General features: G+C 44.4%; 1 protein-coding gene across 3 annotated transcripts in view; it reads right to left on the reverse strand.

Annotated features, from left to right (window-relative positions):
• Nucleotides 1-22,755, reverse strand: part of LOC137341248 (putative uncharacterized protein MYH16) — a 314,830-nt gene that overhangs the window by 44,342 nt on the left and 247,733 nt on the right. For all 3 annotated transcript variants that reach the window (XM_068004337.1, XM_068004334.1, XM_068004335.1), the window contains 4 exons: nt 17,120-17,252; nt 11,875-12,091; nt 9,216-9,352; nt 2,900-3,003 (listed from right to left, as the gene is read on the reverse strand). In XM_068004337.1, coding sequence (XP_067860438.1) covers nt 2,900-3,003; nt 9,216-9,352; nt 11,875-12,091; nt 17,120-17,252 — 591 coding nt within the window. The remainder of the gene's footprint in view (nt 1-2,899; nt 3,004-9,215; nt 9,353-11,874; nt 12,092-17,119; nt 17,253-22,755) is intronic.

The raw sequence follows: 22,755 nt of genomic DNA on the forward strand, positions 1-22,755 counted from the left end.
GTTCCTTGATTTCCCACATCCTCTCCACTACTCTTTTGTACCTTGGCGTTGTCCTGCACTGTGAAGCAGGGCCCTCCACCTTGGCTTCTCAACGATAAATGGATCCTTCCACCTGAATTCACAATCCAAAGGTGGTCACTAAAGAAATGAGCAACGTCCAGAAAATCTTTTGATATTGCTGTGGACCAGAAACATTCTAAATTGTTTGATAGGAAAACTGTAAGGAATAAAGTGCATGTTTCAGACTTACCATAGGAGGGAGCAGATTTTCGACAGAGGTTATGGAAGATAGAAGAGAAGGAGAGAAACGTGAGCAAAGACTAGAAACAGATATTTCACTGGTAAGTGAACAGTAGAGGTTAATTAATTGTGGAGGAGTTACTGAAAACAGTAAATTATAGCCTTGTACAACTTGGAGACAGTGAAATATTAATCTGAGCAAACACGCACATATCTGCTTTCTTTATCAAGACTGTCCATCATACTGTCTCCCCATTGACTTCCATTGTTCAATGCACTCTGTGGTGCGGAGGTGAGCTACACAGACCAGGATAGGCCCCAGGTTTGATCCCTGGTCCGTGTTGGATTAGCTGATCTCTGACAGGCGGTGGGGGTGTCATAATTTACCTCAGCCTTCTTGGGCCACGAAAGGGGAAAGATAGTCAGGGTTCCCCACTCCTGATGGTGAGTTGAGTCAGTAGTCTCCTGCTGGAAAGTATGCAGGTGAGGACAGGACCAGGCTCAGTTGTGAAGCCACACAAAGTTGAACAGCCCGCCAACATCCATGGTCGAGGGTAACGTTCAGCCTTGGGTAAGAGGGTAGCTGGCGCCTGTGGAACTGTTCCACAGCAGGTGTCAGCATCTTCAGGAGGGATTAAATGGGACAGGGGGAAAGGAGAAGAGAAAATTGTACTAAAGACCTTTCTCCATCGTTATACAGAAGTTTCCATTTGTAATTTTGTCTAAATCAATTTGCAGCTTACTGTTTAGAAATAAGAAAAAGAAAATGTATACGTTAACTGAGAGATGAAGCAGTGATTTAAACTCTCAATCCACCATTTGGAGCGCAGTTTGAAGTCAATAGTTAAAATGATCACAGGAGAGATTCCCAAGGCCCAGGTGGGTCTTTCTGGACGGTTAGGAGAACATAGTCCTTCATAACAGCCGAGAACTTGGCAAAATCATTCAAAAACCAATCATAAGACATTTTGGTTAGAAGAACGAGGAGAGGCAATATAAACTAAATGGGAAATTTTTAAAGGGAGTGCAAGAACAGAGAGACCTGGGGGTGAACGTACACAAATCTTTGAAGGTGACAGGACAAGTTGAGAAGGTCGTTAAAAAAGCATATGGGATTCTTGACTTTATAAATAGAGGCATAGAGTACAAAAGCAAGGAAGTTATGCTAAACCTTTATAATACACTGGCCAGGCCTCAGCTGGAGTACTGTGTTCAATCCTGGGCACCACATTTTAGGAAGGATTTCAAGGCCTTAGAGAGGGTGCAGAAGAGATTTACTAGAATGGCACCAGGGATGAGAGACTTCAGTTATATGGAGAGACTGGAGAAGCTGAGGTTGTTCTCCTTAGAGCAGAGAAGGTTAAGAGGAGATTTGATAGAGATGTTCAAGATTATGAAGGGTTTTGATAGAGTAAATAAGGAGAAACTGTTTCCAGTGGCAGAAGAGTCAGTAACTCTGGGCACAGATTTAAGGTGATGGGCGAAAAAACTAGAGGTGACATGAGGAAACATTTTTTTAAGCAGCGAGTTTTTATGATCCAGAATGCACTGCCCGAAAAGGTGGTGAAACAGAATCAATAATAACTTTCAAAAGAGAATTGGATAAATACTTGAAGGGAAAAAATTTACCTCGCTGGAGTTTGAGGGGTCAGTCGGAGGACACCTAATTACCATGGGACAGGTGGATGCTTCTCCAGGATCTGCCTGCCCATGGTTGGCATGAAACTGGCCGTTTGGGGGAGGTGGGGGAGAGTTACGTTGGGACCACCCTTTCCTCCTCCTCCTGAACCAGGGCACGATCTCCTCAGCCAACGATCGGTGTCTAAATTGTCAGACCTGAACCCCACCGGTGGGGCCCACATACACCTTTACAGAGGTCGCTGGGCCTCAACCCGCGCACCGTACTGAACTCCACTGATACACGGGATCCCCGTTCAGCCTGAGGAGCGGAAACCCCAGAGTAGGGAGTCCTTGCATTTGGCTCCGCCCCCGGCTGCCAGCCAGGAACCTCCAAGAAATGGCATGAATGCAATAAAACCAGGTCTCTGCCATTTTCCTGGGAGGTTCAGCCGCTCCCTCCACCAGAGTCATGGCAGGAGGCCACCGGAATCACCATAGAATTTTGGGGCTCGATATCTTTATTGCACATCAAGCTAAGGGAATCGAGTGTATTGTCACCCAGTGTTGCAGTTGAGGCCTCCTGAGTCAGTTAGAGCTTCGATTGGGTGTAAATCTCCCTCTACTCATCCTTAGCAAGCACTGGAAGATTGGATGTAGTGCAGGCTAATGTCAGATGAAGTACATGTGAGAGAGGCTTCCTTAACTCTGCACCAAAAATTAACCTTAATTTCAGCATTTCAGAAGCTCCCCTCACTGCTCCAGTGTGAAATTTATACTTCATATCTCAGTTTCAGGGAACTTTTGTTGAGAAGTTATGGTCAATTCTGTACTGTAGACTCACACCTACTAAGAATGGGTTAAATGTGCCCCCAAAATCATTTGACATGTGATTCTCTCAAAGGCAGCAGCAAGTACTCCTCTTCACTCAATCTGGGCTGAATTGAATCTCAGATCCCAGAGTGTGAAAGGACATTGTTCTAACAAAATGCAACTCCCTGTCCCCCACTGATTAAATATTGCATTAAGTAGATGAGATTACCGTGTTGCCTCAAACTCCTCTTCCTTCTCCTGGATTCTGCGATCAATCTCCGCCTTCACTTGGGTCAGCTCGAGCTGCAGCCTCACCACCTTACTCTCTTCAGCCTGAAACCAGGGAAAGTGCAGTCAGTCAGCCAAATGGTGGTCCACTGTGAGTAATTGGCCAAGCAATGGTTCAGTACATGTAACCGTAATAGTCAAACACAGCAACCCCTGTAAATGTATCCCCAATACTCAGACACAGCAACCCCTGTAAATGTATCCCTAATACTCAGACACAGCAACCCCTGTAAATGTATCCCTAATACTCAGACACAGCAACCCCTGTAAATGTATCCCTAATACTCAGACACAGCAACCCCTGTAAATGTATCCCTAATACTCAGACACAGCAACCCCAGTAAATGTATCCCTAATACTCAGACACAGCAACCCCTGTAAATGTATCCCTAATACTCAGACACAGCAACCCCTGTAAATGTATCCCTAATACTCAGACACAGCAACCCCTGTAAATGTATCCCTAATACTCAGACACAGCAACCCCTGTAAATGTATCCCCAATACTCAGACACAGCAACCCCAGTAAATGTATCCCTAATACTCAGACACAGCAACCCCTGTAAATGTATCCCTAATACTCAGACACAGCAACCCCTGTAAATGTATCCCTAATACTCAGACACAGCAACTCCTGTAAATGTATCCCTAATACTCAGACACAGCAACCCCTGTAAATGTATCCCTAATACTCAGACACAGCAACCCCTGTAAATGTAACCCTAATACTCAGACACAGCAACCCCTGTAAATGTATCCCTAATACTCAGACACAGCAACCCCTGTAAATGTATCCCCAATACTCAGACACAGCAACCCCTGTAAATGTATCCCTAATACTCAGACACAGCAACCCCTGTAAATGTATCCCCAATACTCAGACACAGCAACCCCTGCAAATGTACCAAAATGCGAATTTTGATATTGTGCTTCCTATTTCCGAGTTCAAATCATTTATGTAAATGGTGAACAGTGGTCCCAGCACTGATCTCTGGGGAACACCACTTCTCACCTTTTGCCAGTTTGAGTGTTAACCCCTACTATCTGTTTTCTGTTTTGCAGCCTATTTGCTATCCATTCTGTTACTTGTCCCCCGACTCCACGTGCTCTGACCTTAGTCATGAGTCTACTGTGTGGTACCTTATCGAAGACCTTTTGAAGTCTGTGTGTATGAAATCCACTACATTACCCATGTCTACTCCTTCTGTTACTTCTTCAAAGAATTCAATCAGGTTGGTCAAGCATGACCTTCCCTTTTGAAATCCATGCTGACTATTCTTTATTATATTTTCGGTTTCCAGATCTTTTTCTATTATATATTTAAGTAAAGACGCTATATAAACCCAAGTCTCTCTTTCTTTCTAATAATAGTGAACGCTGTGATTAACAGTATTACTGTCGCACAGACACTTTACAAGCTCAATCATTTTCAATAATACCTGCACTCCACTGAGATAATCTAAATTAAAATGAGTGCAACACTGCAATTCTTGAGAAACAAATGTAATGGAAGCCTAAAGCAGCTGCTCCCTGTGTCCTCACTTATTCATTCAGAGTGGTGAGGAATGAAGTCTCAGTAGAGCTGATCAGATTAAGTCAACCCCTTCATCTTCTTATAATGTAACTACATACTCAATCCCAGCTATCAACATTTAGAAAATTACAATTTAATAAGATTATAGTAGGAAGTTAATTAAAAAAGAACTGCTTGGAGCAGCCAATTAGTGCCCATCATATCTCAAAAAAACACAGTGAGTTATTTTAAAGTATGGTGACTCTTGTTTTGTAGGTAAATGCAGCGGCTAGTTTCTACAGAACAAGATCGGGCAAATAGCAATCAGATAAATCGCCCGTTAACCCTTTTTAATGGTGTTGGTTGAAAGACAAATGAAGACCAGCAGACTAGGAAAAGTCCTTGCTCCTCTTCAAATAGAGCCATGGGCTCTTTAAAGTCCACCTAAAGCATTGGATAGGGCCTTGATCTAATGTCTTATTCAATGAACAGCACCTCTGACAATGCAGCATTCTCTCAGTTTGGAGCGGCAGCCTAGGCTATGCACTCAAGCTCTGCTTTAGGACTTGAATCCATAACCTTCTGACTCAAAAGTGAGAATGCCACCAACTGAACTAAGCTGATGCACACTGAGCCAATGTGATAAGTTGAATGAGTGGCAAAAGTACAGAGTTTGTGGCAGGGGTCGAAGACAATAGCTTCAGTCTTCCCAATGTTTAACTGGAGGAACTTGTGGCTCATCCAAGACTGGATGTTGGGCAAGCAGTCCATTAACACAAAGGCAGTGAAGAAATCAAGAGAGGTGGTGGAGAAGTGGAGAGGCAGAGCTTGGTGCCGTCAGTGTACGTGTGGAACCTAACCCTATGTCTTCAGATGATGTTGCCAAGGGGCAGCATGTAGATGAGGAAGGGAGTGGGGGGCCAAGAATAGATCATTGGGGGACTCCCGACATAATGATACAGCGGTGGGAAGAAAAGCCATTGCTGGAGATGCTCTGGCTATGATTGGATAGCTAATAGGGGAATCAATGAGTTAAGGCAATGAAGGAGAGGTATTGAAGGAGGATGGTGTGGCTAAATTCTCAAAGGCTGCAGAGAGGTCAAGGGAGGATAATGCACTATAGTCACAGAGGATGTCATTTGCTACTTGATTAGAGGTGTTTCGTGCTGTGTGTAGGAACGGAAAGCTGATTGGAGAGATTCAAACAGGGGGCTGTGGGAAAGACGGTTATGGATTTGGGAGGTGACAAAACTTTCAAGGACTTTGAAGAGGAAAGTGAGGTTGGCAATGGGGGCAGTAGTTTGCAAGGACAGAGGAGTCAAGGGTGGTTTTGATGAGGAGGGGGGTGACGATGATGATTTTGACATGAAGAGGGACAGGATCTGAGAGGGAACCATTTACAATATCAGCTAGCATGGGGGCAAGGAAGGGATGTTGGGTGGTAAGCAATTTACTGGGAATAATGTCAAGGGAGCAGGAGTGGGGCCTCATGGACAAGATAAGCTTGGCATGAGGAGAGAAAGGAGAGAAACTGGAGAAAGACACAAGTTCAGGGCTAAGGCAGGGGGAAGCCTTGGGGGAGGTTTGGGAAAGGAGAAGAAGAGGGAAGAAGCAGAAAATGCAGCTGAATTGATGGTCTCAATGCCACTGACAAAGACATTTGTGAGCTCCTCACACTCCTTGTTGTTGGAGGCAAAGGTGGAGGGAATAGGAAAAATGAGTTTCAGGAGATGGTTGGTCACGGAGAACATTCATGCCAGACAAGTGCCAGGCAATGACCATCTCCAACAAGAGAGAGTCTAACCACCTCCCCTTGATATTCAACGGCATTACCATCGTCGAATCCTCCACCATCAACATCCTGGGGGTCACCATTGACCAGAAACTTAACTGGACCAGCCACATAAATACTGTGGCTACAAGAGCAGGTCAGAGGCTGGGTATTCTGTGGTGAGTGACTCACCTCCTGACTCCCCAAAGCCTTTCCACCATCTACAAGGCACAGGTCAGGAGTGTGATAGAATACTCTCCACTTGCCTGGATGAGTGTAGCTCCAATAACACTCAAGGAGCTCAACACCATCCAGGACAAAGCAGCCCGCTTGATTGGCACCCCATCCACCACCCGAAACATTCACTCCCTTCACCACCAGCGCACCGTGGCTGCAGTGTGTACCATCCACAGGATACACTGCAGCAACTCGCCAAGGCTTCTTCGACAGCACCTCCCAAACCTGCGACCTCTACCACCTAGAAGGACAAGAGCAGCAGGCACACGGGAACAACACCACCTGCACGTTCCCCTCCAAGTCACACACCATCCCAACTTGGAAGTATATCGCCGTTCCTTCATCGTCACTGGGTCAAAATCCTGGAACTCCCTTCCTAACAGCACTGTGGGAGAACCTTCACCACACGGACTGCAGCGGTTCAAGAAGGCGGCTCACCGCCACCTTCTCAAGGGCAATTAGGGATGGGCAATAAATGCTGGCCTCGCCAGCGACGCCCACATCCCATGAACGAATTTTTAAAAAGTAGCCGGGTGTTACTTTTGCCCACCAGGATGATCCTGGAGTAATGAGCACTTTTGGCCGAGGAGAGTGAGGTCTGATAGCACATCGAAGTGGTCCAGACAGTTCTGGTGATGGATTCATAAACCAGTTGTGAGCCAGATAAGCTCAAGTCTGTGCACCTTGGACTTGAGGGATTTAAGATGGGGGCCATAACAAAGGAAATGACTGGACAAAAAACCACCTAAAAAACTATACTTTTTCCAAACCTGTTCAGTAAACTGCATGAAACATGTTCCCATTTGTATCTGTTAGTCTCTCAAATGGGAGGTTACCCTCAGGAGTAGTTATCTGGTGTCCCTAAAGATCCCCGCTGGTAATTGTTACAGTAATGAGCTCATAATATCTCTTCCATTCTGTAAATCTGCTAGACTAAAATGTGCCATCTGCCAGGCTACTAAAAAAAATCATTTTAATAAAAGTGACTGGCAGATTGCTAATTGACATTTGGTTTTAAAAAAAAAGACTTGCATCTGTTTTTCCCACAGTTAATCTCATTACATGCCTAAAAATTTTACTGTCACAGACTGCCAGTAAAGGCTCCAGTGACATTAGACTGTGAGTATACTAAACTGCAAGGGATTTATACACGATGGGTGGCTTTTCTCTACTGTCACAATGGGAGATGTGGACCAGTACACTACTGGAAGCAGCACCATTCAGTTGTTTGTTTGTGATAGCCGTGGTTAAATACTGGGTTCACATTACAGAATTGTTTTTTTAATTTATTCTCGGGATGTGGGTGTCACCGGCAAGGCCGGCATTTATTGCCCATTCCTAGCTGCCCTTGAGAAGATGGTGGTGGGCCTTCTTCTTGAACCACTGCAGTGTAGCGGCTCGCAAGGCCACTTCAGAGGACAGTTAAGAGTCAGCCACGTTGGGAGTGTGGGACTGGAGTCATATATAGGCCAGACTGGGTAAGGACAGCTGGTTTCCTTCCCTAAAGGATGTTAGTGGACCAGTTGGGTTTTTATGACAATCCGACAGGATCAAGGTCACTTTTATTGATACCAGCTTTTTATTTCCAGATGTTTGAAGGAGAAGTTTTTGTCAATATCCTAGGCTCCCAGTGTTGTGTCCCATTGGTAGGGAAGATTGCACAGCACAAGGGTATTGTTTGACAGTCATGACTTTATTTTCTGGTGATTGTACCTTCCCTGAAGGTGGGAAAGATCCAAACTGACCAGCGATGGGCACCACAATGCTGGCTTCTCAGCTGCAGAAGATGGTGTCCACCAGGAAGCAAAGTTTGCGTTGTTTCTGAGATGGTACTGCTGCCCCTCAGTCATCGGTGAACATCATCCCTTGAGGTGGGTCCTAGCCCCTCCAGAGGCAGCAGCACCAACTCATTAACCTCACAGCACTGGCACTGAAATCGCAGCACTGTGAGGTAAATGCATCATAGAACAATAACATAGAAGCTCACAACACAGCAACTTAATACTGGAGCATCAAGATCCACCAATGTTACTGCAGAAATAAATCTAGGGCCTTTACTCCAAGAGCATTGATCCTCTGAGCACTTCAGATCGACAAGAGGACAGTGTACCACAATACTGAATTTTATTTAAAGCTCCAATATTCTGCGTCTCCTCAGTCCACCCAGTCACGGCTAAATTTCACCGTCAGTCGATAATGACAAATCCCCACCTGCTACAGCCACATGCATTCTGACTGGTGAATATTCGAATGGTTACGTACGCCCCTGCTCTGTCTTTGAGGCCGCATTGCACACACATCAGAGCAATCAGCAGCCTTCAGAGCGAGCAGCCTTTCATCCTGGTTTACAAAAATATAAATGTAATACTCTTTAGGCACAAAATAAGCACAGGGCCTCCTGCCCCTTCAGGGTCTGTATCCCTTATCAAAAATAAGTCAAGACAGGTGAGAGCAGATTTCAGACAAGTTCTCTGTACATGCAACAGGACAATAAAGGCCACCTATTGATCGTGTGGTATTCCCCTTCAACAGGACAATAAAGACCACCTATCGATCTTGCGGTATTCCCCCTCAACAGGACAATAAAGGCCACCTATTGATCGTGCGGTATTCCCCCTCAACAGGACAATAAAGGCCACCTATTGATCATGTGGTATTCCCCTTCAACAGGTACAAAAGGAATTGCTGTGTTTGTGGAACTAACGGGAGTGACCAGTGAGTTTCGCTTCAGTTCACCTCCAGTGCTGCCTCCGACTCTTCGAGAGTCCCCTGCAGCTCTTCTTTCTCCATCTCCAGTTTCTTCTTGGATTTCTGCAGCTCGTGGACGCTCTTCCCGCCCTCGCCCAGCTGGTCCGTCAAGTCAGTAATCTCCTCTGTGGAATCAAATCAGGAAAGGAGTGAAAACTCAGATGCTTCCTCCTGAAACATCAGTGAGGTGTGATCGGTTATTCACAAGACGAAGGAGCAATATAATTGGAGCAAACGCCTCATTGTCTGCGATGACTGTAAAGGTCGTGCTTCAAATGAGTTTGGGCAGTTTCAATCCCTATTCCTCTTCCCCATCCCCCCTCTGAAGACCGAGCTAAAGGCCTCAGCGCTCTCTGGCTGTTGCTCCTCAGCATCTGCCGGAAGCCTCGATGGCAGCAGCTAGAAATGCAACCCCAAGCACTCCTAACAATGCTGTGCACCTGTTTGGTGCCTAGGGAGTCTACCCTATTCTCTAGGGTAGAACATATTCTAGCTGGCCTGGGAACAATGGTTATCGTTAGGAAAGTGCCCATAAGTTGCAGATCTCAACCTCCTTTGCGCTTCCTATCTCCTCTTCATATAATGATATTTGCAAATATGATCCCGATATTTCACACTATATAATCCTTTATTGGTGGGTTTTAGACAGACTCAAGTGGATGCGTGATGTTTGCACCCAATTCTTCCTAGATTAGCTTATTAACATAGCAACTGATGCAGATTTGGACAGGTGTAGGGAGCACTCTAGTGGGGGGAGTGGAAAGTTGCATGTAACTGAACTTTAAAGGGATGTGAACAACTCAAGGGGAGTGTCACAAAAGGGTGTCAAAAATTCTGCAAGTGTTTGGAGTGCATCAGAAGGCATCTCAATTCATTAAAGGCAGGGGACTACGAAGAGGCAGGTCAAAATGAAGGGGAAAGAAACCCAAGATGCAGATGCGAGTCTGCAGACCTGAGCTGTTCGATGGCTGCTGAAATACAGATGGTGCTGCATGAGGTGGCTATAAGGATGGTGGTCCTCTGTGCCACTCCACAGCATCATCCCCATAGTTCAACAATGCAACGTGACTGCAGAGGTGGAGTTAAGTTTCAGGACATAGTCGACCGTTACCATCAGTACCAGTCTTATACTGAATGATGGCCTGCATCAGCCTTGACTCGGTGGTAGTACTCTTGCCTCTGAGTCAAAGGATGGTGGGTTCAAGTCTCACTCCAGGAATTTAGCATAAAATCCTGGCTGACACTTTGGTGCAGTACTGAGGGAGTGCTGCAATATCGGAGGTGCCATTTTTCAGAGGAGGTGTTGAACCGAGGTCCCGTCTGCCCTCTCATGGTAAAAGATACCATGGCACTATTAGAAGAGCAGAGGAGTTCCCCTGATGTACTGGCCAATGTTTATCCCTCTAATTGGTCTTTTATCTCAATGCTGTTTGTGGGACCTTGCTGTGCACAAACTGGCTGCTGCATTTTCCTACATTACAACAGTGATCACACTTCAAAAGTATTTAATTGGCTGTAAAGCACTTTGGGCTGTCCTGAGGACATGAAAGGTGTTTACTAACCAAGAGCATGGGAGTTCTCCCCAGTTTCCTGGTCAACATTTATCCCTCAACCAACACTTAAAAAAGATTATCTGGTCATTTATCTAATTGCTATTTCGGGGACTTTGCTGTGTGTAAATTGGCTAACCGCATTTCCCTACATTAGAACAGTGACTGCACTTCAATAGTACTTCACTGGTTGTAAAGCGCTTTGAGACATCCTAAGGTCATGAAAGGTGCTGTATAAATGCAAGTTCCTTCTTTCCATAGGTGTCTTTGCAGAAGATGGCACAGCTCTACATTTGTCTCCATGCTGACTTTGACTTTGTGAAGCCAGTTCCCCACAGCCATTGCCAGGTAGGTGCACCAGGGCCTGAAGAAGTGGTTGGTGGAATCTTGGCGTGTGTGTGGTGAATCAGGCCATTCTGGTTCCTGATCACACTGATGTGCAGTACCCTGAATCTACAACATGCTGTGATTGGTGTGGTTCTAATGAAGTGTCCAACAGTAGTTAGTGAGGTACTCATATATCTTAGTGGTGTTACATATGATCTGCTATCCCGGCTTCCTTTGGGAATAGAAACCTTTGCATGCACTGATTGTCTGCCAACATGAGGTATGTTCACCTCTATCTGCAAGCCCTCCATACTTCCTCTTCTTCTTCCAAACATGTCAGGGGGAGGGATTCCCATTGAGAAGCTCCTTGTTGCCAATCATGTTGCTGGTGAGGAGGGTGACGAGGTGTGGGGGGAAACTCCAGGAACATTAATTTCAAAACAATTGCACATGCTAATAAAGTACTTAAAGAAGCCTTGACCTTTGAGTTCTAAGCTTGCTGCTATATTTCCTTCCTGTGCCCTCTTTACAACCCTCATCAGTTTTTTAATGACATTTTCAGCCTATCAATATAGGCCTCCTTATCTTGTTCATTAATAGTACTTTTGAATACCCCAAACTTTGTCTTCTTTTCCTTAATGCATTTCTCAACTGCTGAGTTTATCCTTTATAGTCACTCCTGTCTGATATTTATGTTAATTCACCCCCAATATTTTGTATTTATTCCTGGATATTTCAGATAACCTGTGCCTGGTTTTTCACATATTTACCTTGGAGTGTTTTGTTCTCCCGCTTAAGTGAGTCCAGTTGCTCGATCAGCTCTTCGTAGGATGTCTTCAATTTGAAGAGCTCTGTGGCGTACTGCCGGCACTCTTTCTGCGAGGATTCCAGCTCTGTCTGGATCTCCTCACACTTCTGACGCCAGTCTGAGATCTGCTTGTCAATCATTCGCTGCTTCTTATCCAGGGTCGCACCTGCTGCATTGGCCTATAAGACAAAGAAAGTGGGAAAACGGTTTTGATAATTAAAATCAATTCTATGTTCAGATATATGCAATAGGCTTCATAGAGCTGTGCATGAACATGGGTTAGTTTCTCTAACCTGTTCAGCATCAGTTCTCGTTAAGAGTTGTCAGGGAATGGTTTAGGTTATAGAAATTACAACATGGAAACAGGCTGTCTGGCTCAAACAGCCTGTGTTAATGTTTATCTTCCACACGAGCAGTAGATCTAATCCCACGTAGCCATGGTGTTTCCATAATCCCTTTATCCATCTTTCCTTCAACCGCTATCCTTTTCTTAAATGTAGTCATGGTCTGTGCTTCACTCAGCCTAACAAAGCGCCCCCCCCACCCCTCCCCCACTCCTTGGAAAAGAGTTTCTCTTGCTTTCTGTCCTAAATCTCTCATACATTTAATCTTATATCTATACCTACTCAATCTGTTTCTATCTACTCCGTCCCATCCCTTCATGGTTTTAAATGTCTCTATCAATTCACCCTGTAATCTTTGTTCATATTTGTATTTCCTCATACTAGGCTGCATTTTAGTGAATCTGCACAGTTCCCCCTCTATTGCCTCAACATCCTTCCTTTGGTGTCTATGCTCTGGAGCCCAAAACTGTACAAAGTACTCCAACTGTGGTCTTACTAGGCTCATCATTACATCTCAACTTTTATATTCTATATCTCTTGTTATAAAAGCCAGTATTCCTTTAGTTTTGTTCAATGACCTTATCCACTTGAGATGCTTTTAATGTCTTGTGAACCTAATCTCCTTCTGTTCTTCCACATCACCCAACCTCCCCAATTCAAAGTATAATTATTACTTTTTTTAAATCAAAACCTACCACCTCGCATTTACTGACATTGAATTCCATCTGCTTCTTTTTTGCCAATACCACCATCTTATCCATATCCCCTTGCAGCTTCTTCTGGTCCTCAGAATTAATTATTATGCCTCCTATTTTAGTATCGTCTGCAAATTAGGACACGACTCCCTCTAGCCCTATATCCAAATCATTGATGTTCACAGGGAACAGAAGCGGCCCCAGATCAAAGTCTTATGGGACACGGCCACCCACTTCAAGTCAATCTGAGCAACTCCTACTCTTTGTTTCCTCCATTCTTACTGGCTTTTTAATCCAATCTGCTACCTTCCACCAATTCCATACTGCGTAATCTTCTCCATTAGCCTCCTGTGTGGTTCCTTGTCAAAGGCTTTCTTTGAAAGTCCATGTACACCACATCTGCTGCATTTCCCCATTCATCATATCTGTCACCTCCTCAAAGAACTCTATCAGGTTTCTAAAGGTTGGCCTTCCTTTCAGAAATCCATGTTAGCTGTTTCTAATTATTGGTAATAATTTGTAACCTAATCTTTAATTAATGGTTCCAAAATTTTCCCAACCACCGATGTTAAACTAACTGGCCTGTAATTACCTAGGTTAGCTCTATTGTCTTTTTGAAAATAGGCATTACATTGGCCACACCAGCACACATCCAATCTCAATTTAATCCTGAAATATACGCCCCAATCTTAACTTAATCAGCCCGGTGAGAACAGGGTGGGTTCGGGTCCGATGCTCGTTTTACACCCCGCCGGGTTAGGCTAAAATCGGCGTTATAACTTCTAGAGCCTTTACTATTTCTTCCCCCATTTCCATCAGGATGGAACTAACTCCTCTAATATTTTCCTTTTATTTATTATAATATCTCCCAGGTTGCTTTTAACCAATTCAGGATTTGCATCCTCCCAAATATCCTTCACTTTTGTAAACATTGATGCAAAGTACTTGTTAAATATCCCAGACAATTTCTGTTTATCCTCTGCTCTCAGGAGTCCAACTTCACATTTAACAATACTCTTTTTACTGCTATATTTATAGAATACGGGCTCATGAGGTTGGGGGAAATATATTAGCATGGATCGAGGATTGGTTAACAGACAGAAAACAGAGAGTAGGGATAAACGGGTCATTTTCAGGTCGCCAGGCTGTAACTAGTGGGGTGCCGCAGGGATCTGTGCTTGGGTCCTAGCTATTTACAATCTACATTAATGACTTAGATGAAGGGACCGAGTGTAATGTATCCAAGATTGCTGACGATACAAAGCTAGGTGGGAAAGTAAGCTGTGAGGAGGACACAAAGAGTCTGCAAAGGGATATAGACAGGTTAAGTGAGTGGGCAAGAAGGTGGCAGATGGAGTATAATCTGGGGAAATGTGAGGTTATTCACTTTGGTAGGAAGAATAGAAAAACAGAGTATTTTTCAAATGGTGAGAAACTATTAAATGTTGGTGTTCAGAGAGACTTGGGTGTCCTGGTATAAGAAACACAAAATGTTAGCATGCAGGTACAGCAAGCAATTAGGAAAGCAAATGGAATGTTGACCTTTATTGCAAGGGGGTTGGAGTACAGGAGTAAGGAAGTCTCACTACAGTTGTACAGGGCTTTGGTGAGACCTCACCTGGAGTATTGCGCACAGTTTTGGTCTCCTTATCTAAGGATATACTTGCCTTAGAGGCAGTGCAACAAAGGTTCACTAGATTAATCCCTGGGATGAGAGGGTTGTCCTAGGAGGAGAGGTTGAGTAGAATGGGCCTATACTCTCTGGAGTTTAGAAGAATGAGAGGTGATCTTATTGAATCATAAAAGATTATGAGAGGGCTTGACAGGGTAAATGCTGAGAGGTTGTTTCGCATGGCTGGAGAGTCTTGAACTAGGGGGCATAGTTGCAGGATAAGGGGTTGGCCATTTAAGACTGAGATGAGGAGGAATTTCTTCACTAAGAGGGTTGTGAATCTTTGGAATTCTCTACCCCAGAGGGCTGTGGATGCTGAGTCATTGAATATATTCAAGGCTGAGATAGATAGATTTTTGAACTCTAGGGGAATCAAGGGATATGGGGATCAGGCAGGAAAGTGCAGCTGAGGTCGAAGATCAGCCATGATCTGATTGAATGGCGGAGCAGGCTCGAGGGGCCATATGGCCTTCTCCTGCTCCTATTTCTTATGTTCTTATGTAATACATTATTGTTCTTTCCAATATTTTTTGAGATTCTCTCCTCATACTCCCTCCTATCCCTCTTAACGTCTATCACGATTTTCTTGTATTCTCTCTTATTTTTATCATACCTATAGTTTCCATACGTCCTCTTCTTCAACTTTAGTTTGATCCTAATCTCTATTTATCCATGGCACCCCGAGACTTGAAGTCATCTCCATTTTTAATGTACCTTTGAAATCTCCGTTAAATAAAAATAACCCATAGCTTAGGTTATGTCTTGGAAGAGGATAACGGTTTGGATCACAGTTTGTGTTAGGGTAACGGTTCGGATTAGGATTTAGATCTTACCATGGGGAAACCACAATCTTGCACCAGGTTCTGTAGTCGAGTACATTAAGCCAACATGAGCATGGTTGAAAACTTGCAACCATCCAAAAGTTGTGAACTGGTACTGGTACCGAATGGTGAAAGTATTAACCCTTCCAATGCTGGTTTGCCGTCACGCTCGGGGGGCGGGGATCACTACTCATTTACCAACCCTCTTGTTAATATAATGCATTAAAAGCTAGTCAGAGCTATGACCAGTGCACTAATATCACCCTTTAAAGGCAGTTTTCAACCAATAAATACCCCAGTTTTTAAAAACTTGTTCCCTTTGCAGCCATTCTCTTACGATTTTAACTAATAACTAATTTTGCGGCAGATTTTTTTTAACGTGGCTTCGGAACTCAGCTATTTTATAATACTATTTAAAATCACCTCAGGTTTGGAATTCATCAAAAAAGGAAAGACTTGTATTTATATAGCGCCTTTCATAACCTCAGGTCATCCCAAAATGCTTTACAGCCAACAAAGTACTTTTTGAAATATAATCACTGTTGTAATGTAGGAAACACAGCAGCCAATTTGCACACAGCAAGGTCTCACAAACAGCAATGCCAATGTTTTAGTGATGTTGGTTGAGGGATAAATATTGGCCAGGACACCAGAAGAACTCCCTTGCGCTTCTTTGAAATAGTGCAGTTGGATCTTTTACATCTGAAAGACGGCACCTCAGACAGTGCAGCACTCCCTCAGTACTGAACTGAAGTGTCAGCCTAGATTATAAGCTCAAGTCTCTGGAGTGGGACTTGAACTCACAACCTTCTAACTCAGAGGTGAGAGCACAACCACTGAGCCACATCAACAAGCTTCATAAACTGTGGGAAATGTAAGTAATAGTTACGGTCAAAATTCACAGAAAATTCAACTGATAGTACATTGACTGCTGTGGAAAATCAAGCATCAAATTTCGAGTTACGGAAGAAACAGGAGCAGGAGTAGGCCATACGGCCCCTCGAGCCTGCTCCGCAAATTTAGCAAATGAACTCCTATTGATTTCAGTGACTTAGTGAAAACTGAAATATATCAAACAAATGTTTGAGAGCCCACGTACGTTATGCAGAGCGCACCTGCAAGTCGGTGAATGTAGGGAGCAGATTGCCACCTGAGGCCTTTGTGAGAGGAGTTCACAGTCTGCTAAGAGGAGCTCATGTCTGGACTTGGGCTGGGAAGGAGGGAGAAAGATAAATCTACTGAGCGTTTTCCGCTCTGGATTTCTGTTTTGCCACCCTTGGCATGGGGGAGCACATCTGTATGGATGTCGGGACAGGATAGGGTCAGGCTAGATTAGCCCATTTGCCAACACTCACCAGTGAAGAATAATCACTGGGGCACAGTACCAGACCCCCACAAACAATCATGAAACTGTACCCCAGCATTACTGACTATTTTTGGGAGAGGGTGAGGGGAGTGATCTGCAGGAAACAAAACACCCTGTTAACTCCAACTTCTATAAAAAAAAGTAACAGGTGCATCGGAATGAGTACAAAGCAACATCCAGTGGTTAAACAATGATTATAAGCCACTCATTTTTTGCCTGTCTGATAGATATCATTCGAGCTGCTGGCTGAGATTGCTGCTTTGTTATCGCTCCCAGCAATCATTCTCGAGTTATACGGTGGAGACTCACTTTCTCTAGGTCAATGCTCAGCTCCTCCACCTCTACTTGCAGCCGTTGTTTGGTTTTCTCCAGACTGGAGCATTTGGCCTGGGCTGCCTCCACTGCCTCTTCAGCCTCCTGTAAACGAGATGTCAGCTTCTTCCTGTCATGATCCAAACATTACAATATATTTTTAAAAAAACTCTTCAAGTCAATTTAAACTTTGTTTGTGATAATAGTACAAGCAGAATAAACAGCTTAGGATTGTACCATACTGGTACAAAACTTCTCTGCCCAAAGAGAGCCAGATTTCACCCCAAAATGGTGGATTCCAGATCATGTCTCAGCCACCTGAGGAGGTGCTGATTGGCGAGGTCCTTCCGCAGAGGACAGCACTGGGAAACAGGTTAAAAAAAAATCAGAGACTGACTGAATTTGCACTGTCTTCATTCACCTTAGAGCGTGAACCAAACAACACTGGTAGAGACCTGCACTAGGCCACTCAGCCTATACTCGCTGCTGGGAACTGCAGAGAGAAGCCACTGAGAGAAGGGAAAGATAAATAAAAGTATACATGATAAAAAGTCCAATACCTCACCTGGCGCATTGGTATTGAGTACACTGTGTTAGAAGCATAGGTTGCTTCATGAACTACGAACTCTGTAAAATTACATTTCAGGCTTGTTTTGTGCACAGTACAGAGGCCATTTAAACACTCCAGGTGGTTACATTTCACTGGCAGCTGTGTTGTGTTGTGGTAACTGTCTACCTTTTAATATACAGGACTATATTAGGAGATTGAGCACAATGAGTTTCTTATTCAGTGACACACAGGTCCGGATCTTGCTGGAAAAAGAATGGCACGTTAATGACACTCGCCGTTATTAATGTGAATATCGGCCAGCAAGTTCAGGGGATGAAGAGATACTCTGTAAGATGCAAATCTCCAGAACGTGCTGGTCGATTTACGCCACTCCGCTGTTTGCTTCGCAAAAACGGCATCTTGCCCTTAGCCTCCCTGTCATTTTTAAGAACTTGCTGGATTTGCACATTAATTGCGGATTAAACTCGCCGCAGGAAGTTAAGTCTGGTAATTATCAGCGTAAGTATCTTTTTTAACAATATGATAATTGTTAATGCAACGCCAATCAACCCAGAATGGGAACAATTTAAACTGATCAATCTCATTCCTGCAGGTAGTAAACCTAAAAAAATTCAAATTTTAAATAGTTACATTTTTTCTTTCTTTTCGCTCTCTCTTAATCCAATCTTTCTTTCCCTCTCTTTATTCCTCTTTCTGTATGTGATTTGACTCTAATTCACTCTCCTTCTCCGTCGTTCCTCTGTTTCTTTCTCAATCCTTAAATCACACTGGTTAAGGAGATGCACTGTTGGTCCGGCCCTTCACTAAGATCCCAGATGCCCTGTTGTCCTCGCCACACCGTTATCAGCTCGCACTTCCAGCAAGTTAAGGCGCAAAAACTTTCCAGCTGAAAGGTGCAGGACAAAGTCTTACTAACGGCGTATGCTGTGAGATGCCCCACTTCAGCAAATCCGGCCCATACTGATTCCCTCTTCAGTGCTGCCATTCTAACTATTTCCAGTTCACTGAAGCTCCTCCAAAAGACAACACTAGATGGCGCCTACAGGCCAATGAATGTGGGAAGCATTGCATTAAAACCTTCCAAAACTCTGGAAAAAGGCCAAACTTTTGTTCCCAAAGAGTTTCTCAGCTACAAATAATTAAAAACAAAGGTACTATTCTGCCAACACCCATCAATTCTATAAAGAGTCAAAGTTTATAACTGCTATCATAGCCAATGGATTTATTTATTCCTATATTGTACCATGCAGGAGTTCAGGAAATAGATAAAAGGGATAAAAGATCAAATTAATTAATAATTGAATAACTCAGAAACAATAGCCTGGCAATTCCTGAGGGTGTATGTGCAGGCGAGGGAAGCAATTTTGTGAGTTACTGAACTCATTCGCTTCCTGCCGGCTGAAATTTACGCTGTTGTAAATTCCCGTAATGCTTTCCCTGTTCTTGCACAGAATGGGAGTTTACCTCATTATCAATGAAAATCTGCTAATGCCTCCCCACTTAGCGGGAGAGCCCACAATTTTCCTGTCCCCAGGCACCGCGTGTATAATCAACTAAATGGGCGTTAAAAGCCAACCAGGTCCTCGTGTGCCAGGAACTGATCCCTTAAAGCGGCCGCATTGATTTCTTTTTGGATCTGAATACTTGTAAAGTAGGTGGATTGTTTTCAGTGCTTCCTTCTCCCTTGAAGAAAGGAGGGCTGGTCGGGGATATCAAGTGTCATCAGAGGTAAATTGGCCACAGCTGCCAATATGCCATGGATTGTATCTACAGAGTCAGGCACAGCTGGGGACAGTACGTCTGCAGCCTTAGGTTCAGCTGACAGGCAAGTCACAGAGTTGTTTGTTTTAAAGAGACCAACGGCCACTCTCTACCGCAGGGACAGCACTGCCAGTGACAGTCAAGGTGACTACGGCCCTCACCTTTTATACCTTCAGTTCCTTCCAGGCTAGCTTGGAGGTTCAGCCAACCTGCTATCCATAGATAGAATCGTAGAATGATACAGCACAGAAGGAAGCCATTCGGCCAGCCCTTTGAAAGGGCTAGCCAATTAGTCCCACTCCCCTGCTTTCTCCACAACCCTGCATTTTTTTATTTTTCTGAGAAAGGAATAGAAGGATATGTTGATAGGGTTAGATAAAGAGAGGATCATGTGGAGCATAAACATCAGCATAGACCAGTTGGGCTGAATGGCCTGTTTCTGTGCTGTACATTCTATGTAATTTTTTATATCCAATTCCCTTTTGAAAGTTACTATTGAATCTGCTTTCACCACCCTTTCAGGCATTGATTTCCAGACGTATCAAACAGGTGATTGATGTACTGTTGAGCAGGAGCAGCGTTTTCATTGCCTTTCTGCCTGACATAGCATGGCTGGGCTGCTTTGCCTCACTGTAGTGCTTGATTTCCCAAAGTCCGGAGGATCACTGATAGTACCCATGTAGCCATCCAGGCCCCTAGGCACAATGCAATGGCTTACATGAACAGAAAGTGATTCTACTCCATCAATGTGCAGCTAGTCATTAGTCAACAACACCATATCATTCAAGTTAGTGCCTGCTTTCCAGACAGCAGCCATGATGCTTTAACCTTTAAGACAATCATCTGTACTGGACTTATTTGAAGGCAAAGAAACAAAGACAGAACTTGCATTTAGATAGCACCTTTCATGACCTCAGGACAACGCAATACACTTTGCAGTCACTGTTGTAAAGTAGAAAATGTGGCAGCCAATTTGCATACAGCAAGGCCCCACAAACAGCAATGTGATAATGACCAGATAATCTGTTTTAGTGATGTTGGTTGAGGGATATTAGCCAGGACATCAGGAGAACTCTTCTGCTCTTCTTCATAGTGTCATGGGATCTTTTATGTCCACCGGTTTAACGTCTCTTCCAAAAGACGGCATCTCTGACAATGCAGTACTCCCTCAATACTGCACTGGGAGTGTCAGCCTAGATTTTGTGCTCAAGTCTCTGGAGTGAGACTTGAACTCATGATCTTCTAACTCAGAGGTGAGAGTGCTCCCAGTGTGCCATGGTCGACACAGATGACAATCTCCTTTCATATGCAGGCTCCATGAGGTCTGAATCCGTATCATTGGCACTGAGGATGGAACGTAGCATGCTTCAGTTCCCTTCCTCCTTTGCCACCACCCCACTCAGTGCACCCTTCTCAAGCTCACTATGCACATCCTCCTAGGGATGTGTAGCAGTGCTGGTGCTTATAACATATGGTAAGAGTGATACAGAGTGCTGTCACATGCTGGCTTGCTTAGGGCTACTGGCTCTGCTGGAAAGACTGTTTTTCCAAGCCTACAAAATACATGGACAACCTCACGATGCTCCACTTTTCTAGCTTCCACCCTAACCACGTTAAAGAGGCCATCCCCTATGGACAGGCCCTGCGAATACACAGGATCTGCTCAGACGAGGAGGAACGCGATGGACACCGACAGACGCTGAAAGACGCCCTCGTAAGAATGGGATATGACGCTCGACTTGTCGATCGACAGTTCCGACGGGCCACAGCGAAAAATCGCATAGACCTCCTCAGAAGACTAACACGGGACGCAACCAACAGAGTACCCTTCGTCGTCCAGTACTTCCCCGGAGCGGAGAAACTACGCCATGTTCTCCGCAGCCTTCAACATGTCATCGATGACGACGAACACCTCGCTAAGGCCATCCCCACGCCTCCACTACTCGCCTTCAAACAGCCACCCAACCTCAAACAGACCATCGTTCGCAGCAAATTACCCAGCTTTCAGGAGAACAGCGTCCACAATACCACACAACCCTGCCACGGTAACCTCTGCAAGACATGCCAGATCATCGACACAGATACCAGCATCACACGAGAGGACACCACCCACCAGCTACATGGTTCATACTCCTGTGACTCGGCCAACGTTGTCTACCTCATACGTTGCAGGAAAGGATGCCCCGGAGCATGGTACATTGGCGAGACCATGCAGATATTGCGACAACGGATGAATGGACACCGCACAACAATCGCCAGACAGGAGGGTTCCCTCCCAGCCGGGGAACACTTTAGCAGTTAAGGACATTCAGCCACTGATCTTCAGGTAAGCGTTCTCCAAGGCGGCCTTCGAGACACACGACAACGCAAAATCGTCGAGCAGAAATTGATAGCCAAGTTCCGCACCAATGAGGACGGCCTCAACTGGGATCTTGGGTTCATGTCACGCTACATGTAACCCCACCAGCAGGAAAAAAAAGTTATCTGTTTTTAATACAACTGGACATTCTCTCTCTCTCTCTCTCTCTGCCTTTCGGGTCTCTTTCTCTCTTTGTCTGTGTAATCTGACCTATTGTGTATTCAGTATACTGGGAATGTACTGTTTTTCGTGGCTAACCTGTCTGAACACCAACGACACCTTTGATTGGTGTGATCGTGTCCCAGCCTAATATAAGATATGCGATTTGAGAACCTTTCACTCACTCACCTGACGAAGGAGATAACCTCCGAAAGCTTGTGATTTTCAAATAAAACTGTTGGACTATAACCTGGTGTTGTAAGATTCCTTACAAAATACAGAAGCAGAATGTATGTTATAATGCTGCCACCGGGATAAAATTGCTAAACAGGCAATTTCAAGAAACAGGAGTTAATCAAGGTCAGGCAGCACAGATTTCTAACAGGCAGCTCATGCTTGGCCAATCTTCTAGAATTCTTTGAAGAAACAGCAGAGAAGACAGATAAAGGAAATGCGGTGGATTTGGTTTATCTGTTTTTTAAACAGCATTTGGGTACCAGTTAAAAGATTAAGGGGAAAGATAACGGCACAAGGAATTAAGGGGAATGTGACCATGTGATAGAGATGGTTGGAGGGCAGAAGGCAAAGGGCAGGGGTAAAAGGAAGTTTCTCAAACTGGAAAGACATGGTGAGTGGTGTCCCACAAGACTGTTTTGGGGCTGAACTTATTTACTCTATAGACTGAATGATCTGGACCTAGGGAACAATATTGAAATTTGCTGATGGCACCAAAATGGGGGTGGGATATGGCAAATTGTAACAAGAATTGGGAAAGACTTCAGT

Source organism: Heptranchias perlo, chromosome 23 (assembly GCF_035084215.1).
Source record: "Heptranchias perlo isolate sHepPer1 chromosome 23, sHepPer1.hap1, whole genome shotgun sequence".
NCBI lineage: Eukaryota > Metazoa > Chordata > Chondrichthyes > Hexanchiformes > Hexanchidae > Heptranchias > Heptranchias perlo.